This window comes from Salmo salar, chromosome 28 (genome assembly GCF_965601325.2).
Source record: "Salmo salar chromosome 28, fSalSal1, whole genome shotgun sequence".
Lineage (NCBI taxonomy): Eukaryota > Metazoa > Chordata > Actinopteri > Salmoniformes > Salmonidae > Salmo > Salmo salar.
The window spans coordinates 14,692,501-14,718,460 of NC_138318.1; the positions used below are offsets into that span (position 1 = coordinate 14,692,501).

A 25,960-nucleotide genomic window follows, 5' to 3' on the forward strand; every position below is an offset into this window, starting at 1 on the left:
TATATTCTTTATTACGGGTTGGAAAAATAACTCATATACTGTAAGTGTAAGATTTTCAAAATGCAAGCATCTAATGTCTTTCCTCTACCCCTCTATCCGTCGCTATATCTCTCTCTCCCTCCATCTTACAGGTGTCAGAGCTCAGGCAGCAGCTTCGTATCCGGGGCATGCCCGTCTCAGGCACCAAGACAGCCCTCATCGAGAGACTCCGCCCCTTTAAGGACCCCACCTCAAGCCCCTCGCATTCAGGCTCCAATGACATCACCACGGTCACCTTCCCTGTCACCCCCACGGGGTCCCTGTCCTCCTACCAGTCCCCCTCCTCCTCCAGCGCCCTCTCCCAGGGGGGATATTACCCTTACCCCAGCACCTCCTCCACCCCACCCATCTCCCCCGCTTCCTCAGACCTCTCCCGTAGCGGCTCGCTCCCAGACAGCTTCAGCGACGTGCCCATGTCCTCTCCTCCACAGTTTGGCCTCCAGCCGTCCCCGGCCCAGCTCAGCTCTGAAGAAGGCCTGGGGGGAGGGGGTCTGAGTGGGGCAGGACTACGGGGAGGGGAAGGGATGGAGGGTCTGGAGGCAGAGAAGGATAAGATGTTGGTGGAGAAACAAAAAGTGATCGAGGAGCTGACGTGGAAGCTGCACCAGGAACAGAGACAGGTGGGTAACCGCACTGTTCAATTCAAGAAAATGTTATTGTCCTTAAAGGGCCATTCAAGGCTAAGTTTACCTACTGTTAGCACCCTGTTTCACAATAGGTGGAGGAGCTCAAGATGCAGCTGCACAAGAGGAAGCGTTGCCATGGTGCCACACATGAGGGTGTCCCGGCTCCGTCCCAGCCCCACCACCTGCACCTCCAGCAATCCCCCTCGCTGATGGGGCAGCACTTCTTTGGAGTGACTGTCAAACAGGAGCCCATGTCCCTCTCCTCCAGCTGCCCCCTCTCCTCCCCCAAGCACCTGAAGAGTCCTCCAGGAAGCTGCATGGAGGGGATGGGCCACTGCGGTGCCTCCCAGACCAATATGGGGGGCCCTGGTGGGCAACGATGCCTGGACTCAGTCCCCTCCTCTGGAAGTCCCTCTGGCATGTCTGCCTTCCTCAGCCCCCAGTGCTCTCCTCAAGACTCGCCCATCGCCAAGACCTCCAGCAGCTCCCAGCCTTCCTCCCCCAACAACCCCTACCTGCTGTCACCGCCGCTGGGCAGAGAAGGGTGTAGCCACTCCCTCAACCAGACCAGCACCAGGCCCCGCAACATGCAGGTAGGCCTAAGGCAGAGCACTTGTTATGAGTCTTTACAATAGATAATGGTCTACATGTACTTTATATGTTGGGTCTAAAATGTTCTCTATATTGTGTCTGTGGTAACTCTGTAACTCTGTAGCTCAGTGGTCATGATAATTATGTATTCCCTCCTAACAGATTCAGCAGAAGAATGGAGGACAGGCTGTGAACTGCTCCTATCCCTCTGACCAGAGAAGCCTTCAGTCAGTGTTCCCCAACTCGACCGACAACGGCCTGAACCACAGGGTCAACACTAAGGCTAAGAACCCAAACATGCAGCAGAAGGCAAGAGCTATTATTCTGTCTAAACATGGTCTGTAGTGGTTGAACATGGTTGTGTCACATGACTGGGTATCCACCATCACATTCACTTAACCATTTTTCTGCTTTCCATTCATTTGTTGCTTCTCTCTAAAACTTCCATCATGAGGTTCATGGTACTACTCTTCACAACTTAGCAGTTCTAATTCAAGCAGACCTCTCCAATGAGCTAGCTAGCTCATTTCACAAGAACTCCACAGCCCAAACTTTTTTTTAAGCATCTTGTTTTTATCAGGATGCATAGAGGTTTTCTTACATATAAGTTACCACACTATACTAAAATTCCAGATCCATTTTCAAATCAGTAATACAACCTTTTTCGCCTATTTTTTCATATAGATGGCAATATTGCCCTCTCCCCGGCACGTTGGCCAAAAGTACCCGGTCTCAACCCCGGCCTTCTGTAGCTCAGATTCAACTGCATTCGACTCTAGACAGCCCCCTTGCTATGAGGATGCAGTCAAGCAGGTAAACTAAATTATACACCAAACTCTGCTCCTGATCATGGCCGGCCAACTCAATTTGTTTCGTTGCTGTAACCTCTGTGGTGTCGCTTCGACTCCCGCTTCCTCTCTAACTCCCTTCCTTCCTTCCTTCCTTCCTTCCTTCTCCTCTCTCTCTCTCTCTGACCTGCTTTGCACCTCTTTGTTCATCCATCCATTGCTTTATCCATCCCACACTTTGCACCCTTGACCAAGTTTGACTGGGTTTCTTCAGAGCTGACTGCTTTGTGGTTGTGTTATTGAGTTGTGGTTGTGTTATTTTGAGTTGTGGTTGTGTTATTTTGAGTTGTGGTTGTGTTATTTTGAGTTGTGGTTGTGTTATTGAGTTGTGGTTGTGTTATTTTGAGTTGTGGTTGTGTTATTTTGAGTTGTGGTTGCCCCAAGTGCCTTATAGAACATGGTATAATATTAGACAGCAAACATATCAATATCATAATGTTAAAATCTTCATCATGAAACATTATCATTGATAGTATTAAAAATCCCCAACATGGTGCTAAAACTGGGGACATGTTTTTCAGATTTGTATTTTTTTTTATAAGGTGTTGATAGTATGAATGTATTGTAAGTCTGTTAATCACATTCTTATTATTTTTTTAGCAACTGACTAGGAGTCAGCAGATGGATGAGCTTTTGGATGTGCTCATAGAGAGTGGAGGTGAGTGAACTGACTCCGAATCAGTCTCAAAGTATGCGATGTATATAATGTGTAGTCTTAGAAATTGGAAGGTGATATAGCTGTCAGTGCATGTTGTTGCCATGGTTATGAATGAGCAATGGCTTTGTAACTGCAAGCAATTTAGTTTCAATCCCCTACATAAGGTACTAGTCAGTTTGCCTCCCTACATACCATCCATCACCGCTTAGTTAAGTAACTCCAGATTTCCCTCTTACATGGGTATTAAATCACACTCTGTGCTGTGACTCCCCCTCCCCCCATCCTCTTCTCTTCAAGAGATGCCAGCTAACGCCAGAGAAGAGAGGGAGAGGTCCTCTGTAACCAAAGTTGTGCCTCACATTACAGTTTCCCCCGGAACCACCGGCCTCGCCGTCCCAAAGTTCAACCAAAGACACTACGAACACCTGCCCCCCTCCCAGCTCAACTATGACCACACAGCCAATCACATTGCAGACAGCCACCTGGAGACCCTGCTGGGAAGCCCCCTAGGCCGAGGGGGCGAGGTCGCCCTTCTCAAGATGGCTGCCGAGGAAGCAGGGGAGGGGGAAGAGGGGGGTGATGGACCTGAGGGCTACCCCAGCCCCAATCACCACCACCACCACCCTCACCAACACCCCCACCAGGACAAACTTCTCCCCAACAGGGACCTGATGGAAACACCAACGCCTCTATCTGCCATCCACCCCATCAACGCCAAAGTGTCGTCCGTGGCCGAGGCGCAGGGGATGGTCGGCATGACGTTCAACGAGTCGCCGTGGGAGACGATGGAATGGCTGGACCTGACGCCCCCAAGCTCGGCTACGGGGTTCAACTCCGTCCCGGCCGCCGGGCCAAGCATTTTCAACACAGAGTTCCTGGATGTTACAGACATCAACCTGAATACAGCCATGGACCTTCATCTAGAGCACTGGTGAAACACCAGAGACTGGCTATGGAGCAGCTAGCCACTATCAGCTATCCACTAGCTGGCTAGGTACCTACAAACAAAAAAAACACAGCAGACGACTAGCTAGCTACTAGCTAGCTATCTAGAAAACACGAGACTATAGTGTCTAGCTAGCTCCCCAAAAGACAAAGAAGGAGACTAGCTAGTAACTAGCATCCAGCTAGCAAAAAAGTTGCTAGGTTAGATACTGACCAGAGACACTGACCAGCAACTAAAAACACACAGCAGGAGACCAGCTGAAGATATCACACCAAATTCGCCTTGGTCCCAAAACCGGTTCCAGATAACCTTACAATGGAATTTTAAGTGCAACGATTTACCAAAGAACACAAGCAGAATCACACAGAAATATAGTTTGTTGATAACTAACATTGAAACGTTTTTTTGACATGATCTTTGTCTTCTTGGACAATGATGCGCACAACTACCGAAGCAGTATGACTCTGGATAGATCGATGACGGATGTTCATTAAATGAATGCTATGGACGAAAAAATATTCCAACGTTGCCTTATGAGAAGTCTATAGAATATATGCAAGTAGTTTCTTACAGTTGTAAGTGCTATGCCACCTAGACTTGAAGACACATATTTCGACAATCAATGTATTATTTGTGAAGAGAGTGTCTATGTTTGTATTACTGGAAACCAAAAGAAGACAATCTTAATTGGATGAAATCGAATGCCAAATTTGTAAATATTATATGGTTACTGACAGAGACAAGTTTAGGTCTGCATAATTGTCAGTGGTGTGGGAGAGAACACTTTAGAAACTATCACAAAGTCAAATGTATCATTTTAGTATGTAGTTTGATATTTTCAATGTAAATATTTAAAATCTCACATTTTGCGCCTTGATTAGCATAGAAGATTGTCACACTTTGCTTAAGCCTAGAATTTATTTGCAGGGAAAGCATTTAGTTTGCCATTTCATGCAAGTGCCGCGTAGGTTTCTTCTCACGCTTAACTGGTATATTTATTCACAATATTATAATATTAAGATTAATACTTAGCTTTTAGTCTGAAAACCCATTTGTCACAGTTTCGATAAAAGGGGCAGTGTCTTCGGATGCAGTAATACATGGATTGTAGGAAGACAGCAATATTTCCCTCAGTTTGTGCCTTAAACACTTAACAAGAAATCTCTTTGCATTTCAAAAATGAAGCATTTCCTGACTATGTCCCCTCACACCAAACAATGTAGCCATTAATTGGGCCACACAAAGTATCCACAATAATTCAAGACATGGTACTCCACAGTGCACGGTTCACCACTTTTATCACACTGCTTTGATAAATCATATTACATTTTTAGTGCAAGGATCCATCTTTTTAGTCACAGCCAGGAAGTCTGAAGTATGGCAAGAAAATCAGTCTAAATTTCATCTCTATTTTTTTCTTTTCATTATCTACAATAAATTGTTTTGCATTTGACCTTTGGAAAATTCACCAATTTATATATTAGTGAGCATCACGTAGTTATTTATTTTTTCATTTTTATTTTATTTATACGTTGATAGAGTATATTTATTTTTGACATTCCTTTATGATAAAATGGGATTCTTGATTTACAAACTCGTATGCCACTGTTTTGATCTTGCATTGTTCTTCCCAAAACGTTGAAAAAAGATGCCTGTTTGAAATGGTATATGAATTGAACCAAATCATTTACAAAGAAAAATATATTTTCTAAAAACAGTGTTATCAGTTTTCCATGGAGAACCAATATGATATAAAAGTACTGCATATGCAGAGTAAATATCCATTCTTACCAGCACTTGTGAATATCAAAATGTAATATATACAGAGTTTTGACTATCCTGTGAATCTAGCAGAGAATAATCAGTGTTCAATATGTTACATAAAGTATGTGTAACCTTTCTATAAACTTGGTACTAAAGCCACCATTACGCTGTAGAGGTTTGGGGTAGGATCTGTACAATGATTTTTGAATCAGGATGGAAAAACATGTTGAAAATACAAGTTTACTGAAATGTATTCATGAAAACTGTGAATATAGCTAAAATAACTACCCATCTGCAATAGATGTATATGACGTCTATGGCTAAACTAATGGGACTGTTCTTGTAAGGATACAAATTGAGATGTTAGAACAAGTAAGCATAACTATGGGTATGATTTTAATCATGTGACTACCAGATTGACTGAGATTTTGTGATGACACTGAAATGGGGAAGAACTTTCAAAACATTAACTCAGACTTAGTCTAGCCATCTGTCAGATTTGGTTCAGTATTATTGTTATTTTGACCAAAGTGGGATAATTTCCCCCGAACGCTCTTTTAAAAATATTTTTTAAAGTAAAAGACCCTTTTTCTCTGTTACTTCTGAAGTAAGCCGTGGCACCCTTGTGTATAGGTTTTCTGTGGTTGCAACCACCCATGTTGTCACCCAGATGAGTTTTTACATACATACCAACCATAGACACGAGCATACAAAACATTAAGAACTCCTGCTCTTTCCCTGACAGACTGACCAGGTGAATCCAGGTGGAAGTAATGATCCCTTATTGATGTCACTCGTTAAATCCACTTCAATCAGTGTAGATGAAGGGAAGGAGACAGGTTAAAGAAGGATTTTTAAGCCTTGAGACATAGATTGTGTATGTGTGCCATTCATAAGGGGAATGGGCAAGACAAAAAATGTAAGTGCCTTTGAATGGAGTATGTGCCAGGCGCACCGGTTTGTGCCAAGAACTGCAACCACGCTGGGTTTTTCACGCTCAACAGGTTCCCATGTGTATCAAGAATGGTCCACCACCCAAAGGACATCCAGCCAACTTGACACAACTGTGATAAGCATTGGGGTCAACATCCCTGTGAAACACTTGACACCTTGTAAAATAAATAAAACAAATAACCAATACAAGCACAGAAGACTATACATGCTCCCTATGTTCTCACTCGGCCATTGAGCATTTCAAACATCGATGGCTGGTAATGTGCCCCTACAGCAGCTTTTACCTAAATGTTGAGGGGCGATTTTCCTTTCTCTCTCTTTTTTATTTTTTTAATCAAAATTTTACATCTGACAAAAAGCCTCCTTATTGCTTGGCCACTGAACAGCTTTACCATGTAAACCAATGTGTCCACACCACTGCATTATTGTAGAAGAGAAAGCAATAAACTGAAACACCAATAATCAACGTTTCTATGTTGTACCTTTGTCTATGATGACAGACAGACCACCCAGGTTCACAATACAGCATTTGTATTTCCTCATTGTGAACTTTATTTTTTATACCCTTGATAAAGATACAATATAATACTCATTGCCATTTATCATCTTATAATCTAATATCAACATTCTAATAAATTGCAATTTATACATGTACTCCTCCATAATATATTCACCAAGTAACCATAAGTGTTCCACATCCACAGAACACATGGGTGGACCATCAATAAAATCTTCTGACCCACTCTTTAGTTGAAAAGAGCATATGCTTTTCCAGAGGGATGGAACATTTGGAACAACGCAGATAGAAATGGAATGAATAAAGCCGACTCGATCCCATACGCCACATAACAGGGAATCAGGTCAGGTCTATGTAGTACTTTTCTATCTGAATGTTCTGTAACGTTCCATGCTCCTGGATCAGCTGCATATGTAAGCAACATTTCTGTACTGACCCCTGACATATTTCCAAGGGGCCATTTCATGAAGCACAATCAATGAGATAGCCAGCTACCTTTACTAAACATTCAGGAACAACTTTGGAGTTCCCTAGTTCTTAAAGACACCACATACAGTAACCTGGGAGTTACATCTGAAAGTTTATCGAAGTTATCTGGCAAACACATTGACCATCCTTGGTGAAGCACAACCCAGGTTGGTCGTCATATAACATGGCTGACACGCCGATGCTGAACGCCCTCCTCAACGCCACATACACACGACAGGTTCACTAACTAACTCCATTGTGTTTGTTTTGCTTCGTTACATTACTACACACCGAACGTGGCTTTCGGAGCAAAAAGAAAGAGTACACCGTTGAGGTGCGCCCTACGTGATGCCTAAGGGTTGGTGAGGGAAACAGAACATTCCATCTAGAGCGAGGCTCGAGTATTATTCCGAGCCACCGAAGATCATGCTGACTGATCTATTATTGGCTGATCTTATAGCTCTGTGATCAGGAGGGATGGGGAGATGGATTGTACAGTGCTATAGTATAACGTGGGAGTTAGGAACTCTTATCCACAGACCGATGCAGCACAGGCCTGGTCAAGCAATCAATGTATATCGGGCATGTTCAACTTGTGATGCCTTGCAAAGTGGTAGGTTAAACAGCTAGTGACCATGCAGATCAGACCATCGCGACTGGCTGTAAATTCATCCACTTAGCAACATGGAGCAGGTTGAGAACTATGCAACTGCTCCAGCAAACTTTGCCGTGTGCGTCCGCACTACTAACTACTGAACAGAACTGGTGTATAATTGCAGACTGTTATGAGATGTACATACAGATATACAATTGTGGACAAGAGTCTTACAATCCTACTGTAAATTTTACATTTTGCAGAGAGTGAACAACATTTAGTTTTTTTTACGTTAATTATGCGATGACAGAACAGTCATACTGTAAATTGCATATTAAGAAAATAAAGCCACATTAACACCATCGATTTGTCTTTCAAACTTTTGCATCAACAGACCCATTCATTTACAATGAGTGTAGGTGCCCATAACATACTGTGTGATACGTGCGTCTCACTTAGACAAGTCTGTCTGCATACATCTGTACATTTTCTGACGACATAGAAGTGAGCACACAAACAGTCCATCACATACAATCCAAATATAATACTATTTTGTTCGTGTCATGAGCATCACTTTCCAACATGTTTATTTGGTAACTTCTGTATTCGTTTACATCGATTTTCAAGTGTATGTGTGTGTGCGTAAATATATAGTACCAGTAAAAGTAGAGACACACCTACTCATTCAAGGGTTTTTCTTTATTTTTACTATTTTTACTATTTTCTACATTGTAGAAGACCTCACATACTATGAAATAACACATATAGAATCATGTAGTAACCAAAAAAGTGTCAAACAAATCAAAATATTTTAGATTCTTCAAAAGAAGCCACCAGTTTTGCACACTCTTGGCATTCTCTCAACCAGCTTCAACTGGAATGTTTTTCCAACAGTCTTGAAGGAGTTCCCACATATGCTGAGCACTTGTTGGCTGCTTTTCCTTCACTCTACGGTCCAATTCATCCCAAACCATCTCAATTGGGTTGAGGTCAGGTGATTGTGGAGGCCAGGTCATCTGATGCAGCACTCCATCACTCTCCTTCTTGGTCAAATAGCCCTTACACAGCCTGCAGGTGTGTTGGGTCCTGTTGAAAAACAAATGATGGTCCCACTAAGCGCAAACCAGATGGGATGGTATATCGCTGCAGAATTCTGTGGTAGTCATGCTGGTTAAGTACGTCTTGAATTCAAAATAACTCACCAACAGTCACTCCCACATCATCACACCTCTTCCTCCATGCTTCACGGTAGGAACCACACATGCAGAGATCATCCGTTCACCCACACTCACAAAGACACGGCGGTTGGAACCAAAAATCAATCATTTGGACTCATCTGACCAAAGGACAGATTTCCACCGGTCTAAACGTCCATTGCTATTTCTTGGCCCAAGCAAGTCTTCTTCTTATTGGTGTCCTTTAGTAGTGGTTTCTTGCAGCAATTCGACCATGAAGGCCTGATTCACAGTCTCCTCTGAACAGTTGATGTTGAGATGTGTCTGTTACTTGAACTCTGTGAAGCATTTATTTGGGCTGCAATGTCTTTGGCTGGTAACTCTAATAAACGTATCCTCTGTAGCAGAGGTAACTGGGTCTTACATTCCTGTGGTGGTCCTCATGAGAGCCAGTTTCATCAGGGTGCTTGATGGTTTTTGCGACTGCACTTGAAGAAACGTTCAAAGTTCTTAATAATTAATGTCTTAAAGTAATGATGGACTGTAATTTCCCTTTGCTTATTTGAGATGTTCTTGCCATAATATGGACTTGGTCTTTTACCAAATAGGGCTATCTTCTGTATACCACCCCTTCCTTGTCACAACACAACTGATTGTCTTAAACGCATTAAGAAGGAAATGCCACAAAATAACTTTTAACAAGGCTCACCTGTTAATTGAAATACATTCCAGGTGACTACCTCATGAAGCGTGTTAAGAGAATGCTAAGAGTGTGCAAAGCTGTCATCAAGGCAAAGGGTGGCTACTTTGAAGAATCTCAAATAAAAATATATATTTTTGATTGTTTACCACATGTTTTGGTTACTACATCATTCCATAAGTGTTATTTCATAGTTTTGATGTCTTCCCTACTATTCTACCATGTAGAAAATAGTTAAAATGAGAAAACCCTTGGAATGAGTAGGCGTGTCAAAACTTTTGACTGGTACTAATATATATATAATATATACACACACACACACACTGTACATATACACATACAGTATATGTACTCTAACCCTTTTTTCTAGCACATAAAAAAGATGAACGTCGTACATACGTTGAGCCAACTGAATGTCTTCAAGTTTAGCTGTCTGAAGATGGGAGGATAACCTAGATATTTTAATTGACATTGAACAAGCATGAGTGTGTGTGTATTTTCGTATTGCACAGGGCGATTCATTTTTTATATGGAATTGTTCTCGTGTTCTTTGGAACATGGAAACAAACAGATGATACTATAGTAACTCTGTATCGGAGGGCTAAGATGTCATGCGGTGTACTGTTTCCCCCCGGCATGTGTGTTGCGGTGTAAAGTGTCCCCCCCCTGTCAGTCCAGGTACATGGGTGAGATGGGGGACGCTGGGATCTGGTCCAGGATGCGACACACGTAGCTGGCCACATCCACACACCTCTCCTCGTACATCAGGATGAACGGGTGTTTCTGGAGGAGACAAAAACATTACCTCAGTCACAAGTTCAATATGGCCAGAGAAACTACACTGAACAAAAATATAAAACGCAAGATGTAAAGTGTTGGTCCCATGTTTCATACGCTGAAAAGAAAGATTCCAGAATGTTCCATACGCACAAAGAAAATCTTTATTTTGCATTCAAGCCTCTGTTTTGGATCTATTCCTTTTTTTGACAGTGTGCGGGTCCATTTCTTCCAGTATTCTTATTTTGACTCCTACGCACCTTCAACAGACACTTTTCAGTAGTAAGGACCTTAAAAGAGTGCAGACAGCTTCTGATCATTTCTGAAATAAAAGATCGCAGAAATTTTCCATACGCACAAAAAGCTTATTTCTCCCAAATTTTGTGCACAAATTTGTTTACATCCCTGTTAGGGAGCATTTCTCCTTTGCCAAAATAATCTATCCGCCTGACAGGTGTGGCATATCAAGAAGCTGATTAAACAGCATGATCATTACACAGGTGCACCTTATGCTGGGGACAATAAAAGGACACTAGAATGCGCAGTTTTGTCACACAATACAATGACACAGATGTCTCAAGTTGAGGGAGCATGCAAATGGCATGCTGACTGCAGGACTGTCCACCAGAGCTGTTGCCAGAGAATTGAATGTTCATTTCTCTACCATAAGCCACCTCCAATGTAATGTCTGAGAATTTTGTAGTACGTCCAACCGGCCTCACAACCGCAGACCACGTGTAACCACGCCAGCCCAGGACCTCCACATCTGGCTTCTTCACCTACTGGATTGTCTGAGACAAACCTCCCAGACATCTTATGAAACTGTGGGTTTGCATAACCGAAGGATTTCTGCACAAACTGTCTCAGGGATGCTTATCTGCATGCTCGTCGTCCTCACCAGGGTCTTAACCTGACTGCAGTTCAGAGTTGGACAACATTCCACAGGCAACAATCAACAGCCAACAACTCTGTGAAGGAGATGTGTGACGCTGCATGAGGCAAATGGTGGTCACACCAGTTACTGACTGGTTTTCTGATCCACACCCCTACTTTTATTTTTAAAGGTATCTATGACCAACAGATATATCTGTACTCCCAGTCATGTGAAATCCATAGATTAGGGCCTAATGACTTTAAAATGTACTGATTACCTTATATGAACTAACTCAGTAAAATCTTTGACATTAGTGCATGTTGCGTTTATATTTTTGTTCAGTATAGCTCAAGCTTTACAGTTGCCCACATAGCAGACAATACACAGTGAAATCCAAAGGCATATAACATCCCAAGTCCTACCATAGAAAGACAAACTTACCAGGAGCTCCTTGTACTTTGGCCGTTTTGACTCATCCTTTGTAAGGCTGTAGAAAAATGGGGGGGGGGGAATTAGCAATACAACAAACAGCAATATACTGCTATTGGATAAACAGCACTGTTGCCTTTTCACTATTCTACCAGTAGAGGGCATAAATGAAAAAGCCTCTAGGTGACAGTCATTGTGTAATAGCATATCCACTTGTAGACTGCTTTCACCACAGGTGATACTCACCATAAGTTGACAAAGTTGATGAACTTGGGGGAGAACTGCCTGTCTTCAGAGTTGCAGAGCTGGGGCGGCTCGCCCTTCACCACCTGGGTCAGCTGATCAAACACACTATTCCACTTGGGGTAGGGGAACCTACCGGTGGCAAGCTCATACTGAAGACACACACAGAGACGGGCATTAGACAAGGAAATATGTTATTACTCATGGGCTACCACCACCACCAAGGGTTTAGAATTAGTTAAAAGACGCACTATGCAGAAATAGCTCTGCAATTTCCTGGTTGCAAAAATTCGAACAGTTTCAGTTTATGTGACAAAAACAAGCTAGCATAGAGAATCATTGTACCACCTAAACCGCTGTGAAATATCTATTCCATAATTGTAGCTGATGTACAAAACTGAAAGTAAAAGACACAAAAACGAAACTTAAGAATGGGAAGCATCGAAATAGCGAACATAGAACAGATCTACCACTTTTCAGACTTGCTTTCAATGGGAATGAAAGATCTATAACTCACATTTCTATGTGAATGTGGTCAGGTCACCCAAAAAGTTACATATTGCAGCTTTAATAGATTGTTATCAATAACATTCAATAACAGTGCAGCTAGGTTATAACATGTTTGGCAATATAGTAAAGCTGTTTTTCTCCTGTCCCATTGGTCAGCATCAAATCAATGTATGAATCATCTGAATGAGATAATTACCAGGGTTATCCCCAAACTCCACACGTCTGATCGGACGTCGTAGCCTTGTCTGGAAGCACTGGGGTCTATCCTCTCCGGCTGGAGGACAAAAACACAACTTAACCAACATTACACTTATATACCATATACTGGACAATTCAGGAACCGAATCCTAGCTAACATTGTAGTGAGAGAAAATATTCAAGTTACCCATGCGTCTAACTACTTAGTATTGGTCAGTGTCAATACTCCTGGCAACCATTGATTGGCAGATGTGTGAAGCAAATGTGCGTGCCCACAGAACAGTTTCTCTGAGGTCGAGAAAGGGTGTGAGAGAAACATGTTGCTCAGCCATCCACATAAAGAGCTGCGCGTGCAATTATTGAACAGGGAACATTTTCACGCTGGGAGATGTTTTACAGCATGACGTTACAATCACAACACAATCAAAATGATTGGGAACCATTTCACATGGGGATGAATTTTTTTTACAAGACACCCATCTCATCCAGCCTTACCGCCATGTAGGGTCTGCAGCCTGCGTCTCTGGTCTTGGCTATTGAGTCCACCAGCTGACCGCTGATGCCAAAGTCACACAACTTGATGTTGCCGTTACGATCCATGAGAATGTTGGAAGGTTTGATGTCTGGGAGAGCACACAGACATAAAGGTTTTAGAGTTCATGCACCAAACATAGCTGTGAGAATCATTTGTACACATATGGCCAAACTGCAAAAGATGTATCTGACAATCAAGACTTACCTCTGTGAATTATTTTCAAGTTTTCTTTTAAGTGGTTCAGTGCTTTAACGGTCTGTAAAAAGAAACGTAAACATTTTGTTACAATCTACTGTATCTGTGACCAACAACTGCATTCATATAAATACGTAATAAACAGATTTATATTTCACAGTAAATTCATTTTTAAAAACTCACTGCTAATGTGATTTTGCCTAATATTTCCTCTGGAATGACGTCATCTAACGAACAATATACATATTTGTAGAATTTGTCGAATGAGGTAGACATTAGTTCCATACATATCCAACAGTCACCCTAAAAAGAAAGAGATTTCATTATTGATCACAAGTATGCTACACAAATATAATTGAAACAAAACAATATTTTCCAGTCCCGACCCAACATTTGATAATTACTTCTGCCCCAGAACAGAACCTCTCTAATTAGATATTCTAACTGCTCTTATATTCTTCAGGATCGGTGTCCCGTCCACGAGACGATTGAGCTAACGTAGGCCAATGCGATTAACATGAGGTTGTAAGTAACAAGAACATTTCCCAGGACAGACATATCTGATATTGGCAGAAAGCTTAAATTCTTGTTAATCAAACTGCACTGTCTAATTTACAGTAGCTATTACATTGAAATAATACCATGCTATTGTTTGAGGAGAGGGCACAATTTTGAACATAAAACATTATTAATAAACAAATTAGGCACATTTGGGCAGTCTTGATATAACATTTTGAACAGAAATGCAATGGTTCATTGGATCAGTCTAAAACGTTGCACATTCACTGCTGCCATCTGGTGTCCAAAATCTAAATTACACCTGGGCTGGAATAATACATTATGACCTTTCTCTTGCATTTCAAAGATGATGGTACAAAAAAAATATAGAAAAGAACGGTTGTTTTTTTCTTTGTATTTTCTTTTACCAGATCTATTGTGTTATATTCTCCTACATTCCTTTCACATTTCCACAAACTTCAAAGTGTTTCCTTTCAAATGGTACCAAGAATATGAATATCCTTGCTTCAGGGCCTGAGCTACAGGCAGTTAGAGTTGGGTATGTCATTTTAGGCGAAAATTGAGGAAAAGGGGCGGATCCTTAAGAGCTCCGTACAACTGTACGATGGAGACAGTCACTACTCCTAATACAGTGCATTCGAAAAGTATTCAGGCCCCTTGACTTTTTCCACATTTTGTTACGTTACAGCCTCATTCTAAAATGGATGAAATAGTTTTTCCCCCTCATCAATCAACACAATACTTCATAATGACAAAGCTAAAACAGGTTTTTAGTTTTTTTTTGCAAATGTATTAAAAATAAAAAACTTAAATATCACATTTACATAAGTATTCAGACCCTTCACTCAGTACTTTGTTGAAGCACCTTTGGCAGCGATTACAGCCTCGAGTCTTCTTGGGTATGACGCTACACACTTAGCACATCTGTAGTTGAGGAGTTTCTCCCATTCTTCTCTGCAGATCTTCTCAAGCTCTGTCAGGTTGGATGGGGAGCATCGCCTGACACCTATGTTCGATCCGGTTCAAGTCCGGGCTCTGGCTGGGCCACTCAAGGACATTCAGAGACTTGTCCCAAAGCCACTCCTGCGTTGTCTTGGCTGTGTGCCTAGGGTCGTTGTTCTGTTGGAAGGTGAACCTTGGCCCCAGTCTGAGGTCCTGAGCGCAATGGAGCAGATTTTCATCAAGGATCTCTCTGTACTTTGCTCTGTTCATCTTTCCCTCAATACTGACTAGTCTCCTGGTCCCTGAAAAACATCCCCACAGCATGCTGCCACCACCATGCTTCCCCGTAGGTATGGTGCAAGGTTTCCTCCAGACGTGACACTTGGCATTCAGGCCAAAGAACTCCGGAGCTCTGTGAGAGTGACCATTGGATTCTTAGTCACCTCCCTGACCAAGGGCCTTCTCCCCCGATTGCTCAGTTTGGCCAGGCGGCCAGCTCTAGGAAGAGTCTTGGTGGTTCCAAACTTCTTCCATTTAAGAATGATGGAAGCCACTGTGTTTTTGGGGAACTTTGTTGGTACCCTTCCCCAGATCTGTGCCTGGACACAATCCTGTCTCAGAGCTCTACAGACAATTCCTTCGACTTCATGGTTTGGTTTTTGCTCTGACATGTACTGTCAACTGTGGGACCTTATATAGACAGGTGTGTGCCTTTCCAAATCACGTCCAATCAATTGAATTTACCACAGGTGGACTACAATCACGTTGTAGAGACAGCCCTCAAGAATGATCAATGGAAACAGGATGCACCTGAGCTCAATTTTGAGTCTCAGAGCAAAGGGTCTGAATACTTATGTAAATAAGGTATCTGTTTTTTATTTTAAATTTGCAAAAATGACAAATTCTGTTTTCGCTTTGTCATTATGGGGTATTGTCTGTAGATTGATGAGTGGAAAATAAAAAAAATTACAATAAGGCTGTAACAGGGCTTCCCGAGTGGCGCAGCGGTTCGATCCCGTACTGTATCACAACCGCGCTCTAGATAGTCCTTGTGGCGTGTCCTTGTGCGGCTGGCTTCCGGGTTAAGAGGGCGGTTGTTAAAAAGCGCGGTTTGGCGGGTCATGGTTCAGAGGACACATGAGTCGACCTTCGCCTCCCGAGCCCGTTGGGGAGTACCAGTGATGAGACTAGACAGAAAATGGGAAGAAAAAGGGGGTAAAATACATTTTTTTTAAAGGCTGCAACGTAACAAAATGTGGAAAAAGAGGTCTGAATACTTTCCGAATGCACCGTATATGATATAACAGTCTCAACTCTCTGAAGAGAGTTTCGTAAAACTGGGCGATATAGAGACAGTCACTACCGAGTGCTGAAGCGTGTAGCGAGTAAAACTTGTCCTCGGTTGCAACGCTCACTACCGAGTTCCAAACTGCCTCTGGAAGCAATGTCAGAACAAGAACTGTTCGTCGGGAGCTTCATGAAATGGGTTTCCATTCCGAGCAGACGCACAAAAGCCTAAGATCATGCGCAATGCCAAGCGTCGGCTGGAGTGGTTGGACTCCACCATTGGACTCTGGAGCAGTGGAAAGGCGTTCTCTGGAGTGATGAATGATACTTCACCATCTGGCAGTCCGACGAATCTGGGTTTGGTGGAAGCCAGGAGAACGCTACCTGCCCCAATGCATAGTGCCAACTGTAAAGTTTGGTGGGAGGAATAATGGTCTGTATGCTACAGCATACAGTGACATTCTAGACAAATCTTTGCTTCTAACTTTTTGGCAACAGTTTGGGGAAGGCCCTTTCCTGTTTCAGCATGACAATGCCCCCATGCACAAAGCCCCCATGCATGACAATGCCCCCATGCACTTGACTGGCCGGCACAGAGCCCTGACCTCAACCCCATCGAACACCTTTGGGATGAATTGGAACGCCAACTGCGAACCAGGCCTAGTCGCCCAACATCAGTGCCCGACCTCACTAATGCACATGGCTGAATGGAAGCAAGTTCCCGCAGCAATGTTCCAACATCTAGTGGAAAGCCTTCCCAGAAGAGTGGAGGCTGTGATAACTACAAGGTGTTCACATACTTTTGGCCATGTAGTGTATAATATAACAGTCTCACCTCTCTGAAGAGAGCTCCGTAAAACTGGACGATATAGAGACAGTCACTACTCCTCATCACCACGTCTAGATCCATCAGCAGCTGCTTCTGCTCCTTCTCATCCACCGTGGAACGGATCCTCTGAGGGGGACAGTGACAACAACCAAACATGTTCAGCAGAAATAGGGGAAACTATCAACAGCTTAGAGGTCAGTTCATAGGACGTACTAGTAATCACCTGACGAAAACCATTATGGTCAAAACATTGTTGTATTACTAGGTCCAACACAGAATGGTTCCGGAGGAGATGGCTGCCGTTTTATGGGCTCCTAACCAATTGTGCTATTGTGTTTTTTTATTGTGTACATAATGTTTCTGCCACCGTCTCTTATGACGAAAAGAGCTTCTGGATATCAGGACACCGATTACTCACCTCGTAATGGACAAAGATTTTCTCTTTAGCGCGTCGGACGCGATTTATTTCAGACACCCGACAAGGCCCAAATCCCCGTCATTCGCATGAGAAAGAGACAGATAATGGGGACGTAGGTCGGGGTGACTTGTAAGGATCCGACGGCGAGGGGGTAATCTACCTGTACCATCAGTCCAATTAGCCAACGTACAATCATTAGATAACAAAATAGACGAGCTACGACCACGAATATCCGACCAACGGCACATTAAAAACTGTAATATTTTATGTTTCACTGAGTTGTGGCTGAACGACGACACGGATGACATACAGCTGGCGGGGTTAGCGCTGCATCGGCAAGATAGAACAGCTGCCTCCGGTAAGACAGGGGTGGCGGTCTGTGAATATTTGTAAACAACAGCTGGTGCACGAAGTCTAATATTAAGGTAGTCTCGCCTGAGGTAGAGTATCTTGTTATAAGCTATAGACCACACTATTTACCAAGAGAGTTTTCATCTATATTTTTCATAGCTGTCTATTTACCAACAAAAACCGACGCTTGCACTCAATGAGCCGGGGACTTTAATTCAGAGAAACTGAATTGTGCAACCAGAGATAAAATAACTCTAGACCACATTTACTCCACACACAGAGACGCGTACAAAGCTCTCCCTCGCCCTCTATTTGGCAAATCTGAACATAATTCTATGCTCCTGATTCCCGCTTAAAAACAAAAACTAAAGCAGGAAGTACCAATGACTCGGTCAATAAAGAAGAGGTCAGATGACTCAGATGCTAAACTACAGGACTGTTTTGCTGGCACAGACTGGAACATGTTCCGGGATCCTTCCGATGGCATTGAGGAGTACACCACATCAGTCACTGGCTTTACCAATAAATGCATCGACGACATCGTCCCCACAGTGACTGTACGTACATACCCCATCCAGAAGGCATGGATAATTTTTTTTTTAATTTACCGTTATTTTACCAGGTAAGTTGACTGAGAACACATTCTCATTTACAGCAACAACTTGGGGAATAGTTACAGGGGAGAGGGATGAATGAGCCAATTGTAAGCTGGGGATGATTAGGTGACCATGATGGTATGAGGGACAGCTCAGGAATTTAGCCAGGACACCAGGGTTAACACCCCTACTCTTACGATAAGTGCCATGGGATCTGTAATGACCTCAGAGAGTCAGGACACCCGTTTAACATCCCATCCGAAAGACGGCACCCTACACAGGGCAGTGTCACTGCCGTGGGGCATTGGGCTATTTTTAAGATCAGAGGAAAGAGTGCCTCCTACTGGCCCTCCAACACCACTTCCAGCAGCATCTGGTCTCCCATCCAGGGACTGACCAGGATCAACCCTGCTTAGCTTCAGAAGCAAGCCAGCAGTGGGATGCAGGGTGATATGCTGCTGGCTACTAAAGGCAACATCTGCACTGAGCTAAGGGGTAGAGCTGCCGCTTTCAAGGAGCGTGACTCTATCACGGACACTTATAAGAAATCCCGCTATGCCCTCCGACAAATCATCAAACAGGCAAAGCGTCAATACATGACTACGATTGAATCGTACTACACCGGCTCTGACGCTCGTCGGCTGTGGCAGGGCTTGCAAACGATGAGGAGACTTGGCATGGGATCTCAGATCCTCAAAAAGTTCTACAGCTGCAGCATCGAGAGCATCCTGACTGGTTGCATCACTGCCTGGTATGGCAACTGCTCTGCCTCCGACCGCAAGGCACTACAGAGGGTAGTGCGAACAGCTCAGTACATCACTGGGGCCAAGCTTCCTGGCATCCAGGACCTCTATAACAGGAGGTGTCAGAGAAAGGCCCTAAAAATTGTCAAAGACTCCAGCCACCCTAGTCATAGACTGTTCTCTCTGCTACCGCACGGCAAGCGGTACCGGAGCGGAAAGTCTAGGTCCAAAAGGTTTCTTAACAGCTTCTAACCCCAAGCCATAAGACTCCTGAATAGCTAATCAAATGGCTACCCAGACTATTTGCATTGCTCCCCCGCCCCTCTATTACGCTGCTGCTACTCTCTGTTTATTATCCATGCATAGTCACTTTACCTCTACCTACATGTACATATTACCTTAATTACCTCAACTAACCGGTGCCCCTGCACGTTGACTCTGTACCGGTACCTCCTGTAAACAGCCTCGCTACTGTTATTTTACTGCTGCTCTTTAAATGTTATTTTTTTTACTTAACACTTATTTTTCTTAAAACTGCATTGTTGGTTAAGGGCATGTATATAAGCATTTCACTAACGTCCACACCTGTTGTATTCGGTGCATGTGACAAATAAAATTGGATTTGACCAACAATCAAGACAATATTTTATAAGCTTTCCTATTCATTATGCATCCTCCTTGAGATGCGCACATCTAAACCAAACTGTCACACACACACACCTCGATGATTTATTTACATGACAGAGCAATTTACAAGGTCGGTAGACTACAGTATATCAAATGTTAGTATTCAGGCTGTAATGGCTCAGTCAGTGAGGATGAGAGCAGCTGGTGTGGTCACCTTGACGGCCATGATCTGTCCGCTGGGTTTGTGCTGCATCTTGTTGACGGAGCCGTATGCCCCACGGCCGATCTCCCCCAGGTCCCTCAGGTCCTCGGCCGTGAAGTCACAGGCATTCTCTGTGGAAATCTTCAGCTTCCCCGACGACTCGATACTGTGTGTCCTCATACGCTCTCTTCAGGGGAGGGAGAGGAGAGAGGGAGGAAGGAAGGAAGGAAGGAAGGAAGGAAGGAAGGAAGGAAGGAAGGAAGGAAGGAAGGAAGGAAGGAAGGAAGGAAGGAAGGAAGGAAGGAAGGAAGGAAGGAAGGAAGGAAGGAAGAGAGGATAAAAAGAGGAAAAATGTGGGGAAGGACGAAGATGGGGTAAAACAGAGAGAGGAGGGGGAAAATAGGAATAGAGACAGAGAGAGACGAAGTGGAGTGTGTTTGGGGCAGAGAGGGGAGAATACATTATACATACATGAGGAAGTGATAAATAATGTATCAAGTCCCTGAGCAGCTAATCTTATTTGGAGACATTTAGAGGATGCCTCCACCTCGCTCCTATTGCATTCAAGTATCACGTTTTGTCACAAGTACAGTGAAATGCTTAACTTGCAAACCCTACCCAACAGTGCAGTATTCAATATCCAAAAAGTATAACTAATTAAAAAAACACGAGAAATAAGATATTACTTCTTGGTTATTTCCTCAATAGCAGAGCAGACTGAAGAAGATGCTGACTCATCCTGCACAGATATTTTATAATAAGAGTGCTTTAAACCCTGTTTATACCTGCACACAAACAGTACCCTACAGTATGTATGAAGATGATATTTCCCTACAACAATAAAGCTAACATAATAACCAAACAGAAATACATAACCTGTTATAGAACTAAACTTACAAAAAGTTCTAACCTAGGCCTACGACTATCAGGGCTCAACAACCCTTTCGCAACACCCCTCTCATTAGATTAGCACTAGGATAAGGGTGTGTTTTCAACCCGCTCTCCACAGTACTTACATGTGTGGGTTCTGGAAGGAGGGGGCGGTTGAAGGTGAGGGATTGAGGGGCAACCTGGTAGCTGGCTTCACTGGAGGGTTGGCGAAGTTCAGCTTCAGGGCTTTACGTTTACCTGGCAGAGAGACAGGAGGAAACAGACATGTCCGTACACAACACATGCTGGTTAGGGTGAGGAAAAAGGGTGAGCAGGTAATGATACGTTGGTGGGTGGGACACGGAATGAAAATGATATGGGGTTGTAAGAGAACAGGATGAACGAAGATGGAATAAATAGATTTCAAAATATGATGAGATCAGTTAGAACTCGTTCAATAAAAACTAGTAAGTAAACCCCACTAAATCATGCTAACCAGGAGAAGTCCCTGAGTAAGTTTAGTTTCAGTGTAAATTGAGTGAGAAATTCAGCAAATTAAAGTATCAGTAATGTTTCAGGAGACTGGAAAATAATACACTACATGGCCAAAAGCATGTGGACACCCCTTCGAATTAGTGGATTCTGTTATTTCAACCACACCCGTTGCTGACAGGTGTATAAAATAGAGCAAACAGCCATGCAATCTCCATAGACAAACATTGGCAGTAGAATGGCTCATACTAAGGAGCTCAGTGACTTTCAACGTGGCAGTCATAGGATGCCCCTTTCCAACAAGTCAGTTCATCAAATTTCTGCCCTGCTAGAGCTGCCCCGTTCAACTGTAAGTGCTGTTATTGTGAAGTGGAATTGTCTAGGAGCAACAACGGCTCAGCCGCGAAGTGGTAGGCCACACAAGCTCACAGGACGGGACTGCAGAGTGCTGACATGCGAAGCACGTAAAACTTGTCTGTCCTTGGTTTCAACACTCACTAACGAGTTCCAAACTGCCTCTGGAAGCAATGTCAGCACAAGAACTGTTCATCTGGAGCTTCAGGAAATGTGTTTCCATGGCCGAGCAGCAGCACACAAGCTTAAGATCACCATACGCAACGCCAAGCATCGGCTGGAGGGGTGTAAAGCTCGCCGCCATTGGACTGGAGCATTGGAAATGTCTTCTCGAGTGATGAATCATGCTTCACCATCTGGCAGTCCGATGGACTAATCTGTGTTTGGCAGATGCCAGAAGAATGCTACCTGCCCGAATGCATATTGCCAACTGTAAAGTTTGCTGGAGAAGGAATTATGGTATGGGGCTGTTTTTCATGGTTTGGGCTAGGCTACAACATACAATGACATTCTAGACAATTCTGTGCTTCCAACTTTGTGGCAATAGTTTGGGGAAGGGCCTTTCCTGTTTCAGCATGACAATGACCCTGTGCACAAAGCAAGGTCCATACAGAAATGGTTTGTCGAGATCGGTGTGGAAGAACTTGACTGGCCTGCACAGAGCCCTGACCTCAAACCCATCCAACACCTTTGGGATGAACTGGAACGCCGACTGCAAACCAACATCAGTGCCCGACCTTACTAATGCTCGTGGCTAAATGGAAGCAAGTCCCTGCTGCAATGTTCCAACATCTAGTGGAAAGTTTTCCCAGAAGAGTGGAGGCTGTTATAGCAGGAAAAAGGGGGACCAACTCCATATTAATGCCCATGATTTTGGAATGAGATGGTCGACGAGCAGGTGTCCACATACTTTTGGTGTAATTATAGTGTCATTGCCACATGCTCAGAGAGACAGCCTCCCCATACCTTTCAGGCTTGGATTTGCCGGATATTGACAGAACACAAGCACGATGCATTATAAACACAAGCAAAGTGCCCACAAATGCAGGGGCTCCCACTTGCCAGGAAATGCAGACAACACCTCAGTGTCATTACTGAATTACCACTACAAAATTAACCCAACATGAATTGATTGCTATGCAAACCTGCATGCACTGGGAATCCATTTAAGACATTTCCATAGTTTGTTTAAATTGTGCAGTAGCTACAGTAATAGACTTGTCAAAGAGGAAACCCACCAACACCCTCAAAACATGATATGTCCAAACGAGACAGCAAGACATAATCTATTCCATACTAACACAGTCCGTATCTGTTAACTGAGTGCTAAATGTTTCTATCATGGTCTTTTATCAGGCTATACATAACAGAAAGAAACTGTTAGGTACTCAACTACATGATAATGTTGAAGATGAGATGGGAACGTGGGGTCTTCTTTGACATACAGAGTATAGTGACCTACTGGCCCAAATCAGAGGTGCTAGTGGTCCCATTAACCATTATGCCCAGGTGCATATGAATCCTCACCCAAACAAAACGCTCCACCGTGGATTAGATTAGTCAACAGAGAACAGTAGACAGACCGCCCCACTACCAGAGAACCACACAGGCTGCATCTCAATAGTCTAGAGTGGCTTCCTCTCCTTGTCTCCTCTCCCACCTACCTTGTATCCTATCCGTCACTGCTCTGACAACACATACTAGGTGAAAGAGATTTGGTTGATGCCCAACAAATATTTACGGTCAACTGTCCAGTCAGTGCAGGTGGAGGAAAGGAGACACTTCAGACTATTGGATGCACCCACAGAGAGAGAGAGGGTTGTTGTGCTATGAGAGAGTGCTAATGCTTACTTTGGGGCACTCCAGACAGGCTTATCTGAAACCCTAAGGTAAAGAAAAGACATTTTACTACATTTTGGCTTTGCGCTCTTTAAACTGTAAAACATGGGAGTGTTTTCCAATAGGTTTCGGAAGAAAAAAAAATTAAAAAAAATTGTCTAATCTGGTTATCCCTGTGATTATGAATTTAGCCCGTTAAATGTAGAAACAGTTGCTGTTCCACAACAGTGCAATATAGGCGCGACATGTAGTTGAAGATGAATACATTGATTCTGTGTGATTTACAGGTGGATAGATAGATCTTCCTGTTGTTAACTCACTATGTCGTCTGGATGGAAGTCGTCAATCTACTATGACTGCCCAACCCTAGCTTTCAATGGCAAGTGAGAGCTGGTCGTGTTATTTGTGTATTTATGTTACCCTACAAATATTTGGCCGTCTAAGATATTGAGCCTCCTATTAGGCTACAACAATCAGTCTATTTCAGTAGCTATGGAATGGTGGGAAATCTCTAACCTAGAACCCATAGCAGTGAATGGAAACATACAGAATGGGGAACTCAATGAGGAAATCAAAATCAAAAGGGAAATGGGGACTGAAACAATGGTAAATCATATTCCACTAAGATGAACAGAATATCGCATCAAAAACAACCTAGTAATATTCTACTGAAATCCTATAAAACAAATCTATAGTACCTGTTTCGTTTTGACACCTCCAGCACGTGTTGATTTCTGAAATGTTTAAAATAAAGCAGAACATTTGCGACAGACATATTGACAAATGCATTTGTCAAAGTAGGCCTAGATTAATAGCACTAAAACACTGATCACAGATTGCAACATTACACAACAGTGACAATTAAGCAATAAGGCACGAGGGGGTGTGGTATATGGCCAATATACCTCGGCTAAGGGCTGCTCTTATGCACAATTTAGCACCAAGTGCCTGGATATACCACGGCTAAGTGCTATATTGGCCATATTCCACAAACCCCCGAGGTGCCTTATTGCTATTATAAGCTGGTTATCAATGTAATTAGAGCAGTAAAAATAAATGTTTTGTCATTCGCGCTGTACACGGTCTGATATACAAAGGCTGTCAGCCAATCAGCACTCAGGGCTCGAATCACCCAGTTTATAATACAAAAATATTGCACTGACATGTCAATTATGTTTCTAAAATAATACATAGAAACACAAAATAATTACATTTGTGATCATCTACATGTAAAACTAATTTGTTAACAAAACAGTAGTACATAGCCTACCTGTATACGTTTGGTGAAAGGGAAAACATCAATTTCTCAATCTGCTACTAGGCCCTGTCTTTAGTGGTGGATGCAGCAACTAACTCGACTAAAATCGATTGATGGAAACTCAAATGCAGTGAAACGTCCGTAACTACAATGTAACAATTTTCAGATGGCGCGATCACGTTTCAGTGGTTGTAACATTGTTACAGTACACCGCGCAGAAAAGTATAATGTTGCAACAAATGGCCGAGGCGCTACATTTAGCAGCATATAGCTAGCTGCATCTCATCTATGTAGCTTAGCCTCTCGGGGCAATGGTAGCTAGGCTAGCCAAGTCATGTTTTTCAGCAGCTAAATAACTCTGATCAAGTAGAAAAATCGACATTTTGGGCATCTGCTCTTACCTTGCATGTTGCTGACGGTGGTCATGTGTTGTGTTTGCGGGTGATGGTGGTGCGAGGTGGATCCTGCGATGTTGCTGTTGGAGGTTGTTGAGTTGCTGTTGGAACTGGGAGACGCCATTGTTGTGTTCGATTCCAGCAGCGCTCAGGCTGCAATGCAGGCAGAGTCAACTTCGCCCTCTCTCGCTCCACACGGGACACTGCGCCAGCCGAGCGAACGCAGCACAGCATACGACGGCCACGTCTATGGATGTGCTATGGCACCCGATTATGCACCATGGACACTCCTGAGTCACGGAAGACAGTGCGTAACAGTTAGCCTGCGCCAGATGGGGCGGGGGTTTCCATTGGGATGGTATAATGGGACGCCCAGCTTCAGCTTTGAGTACTGCAAATACTTTTTTTACTTAACCAGGCAAGTCAGTTAAGAACAAATTCTTGTTTACAAGATGACCGGTTGTGATGCAGCCTGAATTCGAACCAGGGTGCCTGTAGTGACGCCTGTAGCACTGAGATGCAGCGCCTTTGACCGCTGCGCCACTCGTGAGCCCATCTTCTTGAGTTGAGGAATCCAGTTGATATGGCTACAGGGA

The 25,960-nt window shown here is 43.4% G+C and overlaps 2 protein-coding genes across 10 annotated transcripts in view; one reads left to right on the forward strand and one right to left on the reverse strand.

Annotated features, from left to right (window-relative positions):
* The window catches only part of myocd (myocardin), a 137,430-nt gene extending 130,542 nt beyond the window's left edge, over positions 1–6,888 (forward strand). For 5 of the 8 annotated variants that reach the window (XM_045710228.2, XM_014179537.3, XM_014179540.3 and 2 more), the window contains 6 exons: positions 132–659; positions 758–1,258; positions 1,419–1,565; positions 1,941–2,069; positions 2,705–2,762; positions 3,060–6,888. In XM_045710228.2, the coding sequence (XP_045566184.1) occupies positions 132–659; positions 758–1,258; positions 1,419–1,565; positions 1,941–2,069; positions 2,705–2,762; positions 3,060–3,697 (2,001 nt within the window). In that variant the 3' untranslated portion in view covers positions 3,698–6,888. The remainder of the gene's footprint in view (positions 1–131; positions 660–757; positions 1,259–1,418; positions 1,566–1,940; positions 2,070–2,704; positions 2,763–3,059) is intronic. The other 3 variants (XM_014179539.3, XM_014179542.3, XM_014179543.3) reach the window with 3 other exon arrangements.
* A 66-nt stretch (positions 6,889–6,954) lies between these two features.
* On the reverse strand, positions 6,955–25,714 carry map2k4b (mitogen-activated protein kinase kinase 4b). 2 transcript variants are annotated; one of them, XM_014179546.3, is made up of 13 exons: positions 25,371–25,714; positions 24,410–24,445; positions 23,724–23,756; positions 21,173–21,284; positions 20,169–20,343; positions 17,226–17,345; positions 13,826–13,945; positions 13,652–13,703; positions 13,408–13,535; positions 12,911–12,988; positions 12,208–12,356; positions 11,974–12,019; positions 6,955–10,664 (listed from the first exon to the last, which is right to left on the reverse strand). In XM_014179546.3, exons 1-13 carry the CDS (start codon positions 25,486–25,488, stop codon positions 10,551–10,553), a joined length of 1,281 nt encoding a protein of 426 aa, XP_014035021.1. In that variant the 5' UTR covers positions 25,489–25,714; the 3' UTR covers positions 6,955–10,550. The 2 variants fall into 2 exon arrangements, with proteins under 2 accessions (XP_014035021.1, XP_014035022.1); XM_014179547.3 differs by lacking the exon at positions 23,724–23,756.
* Positions 25,715–25,960: the final 246 nt, after the last annotated feature.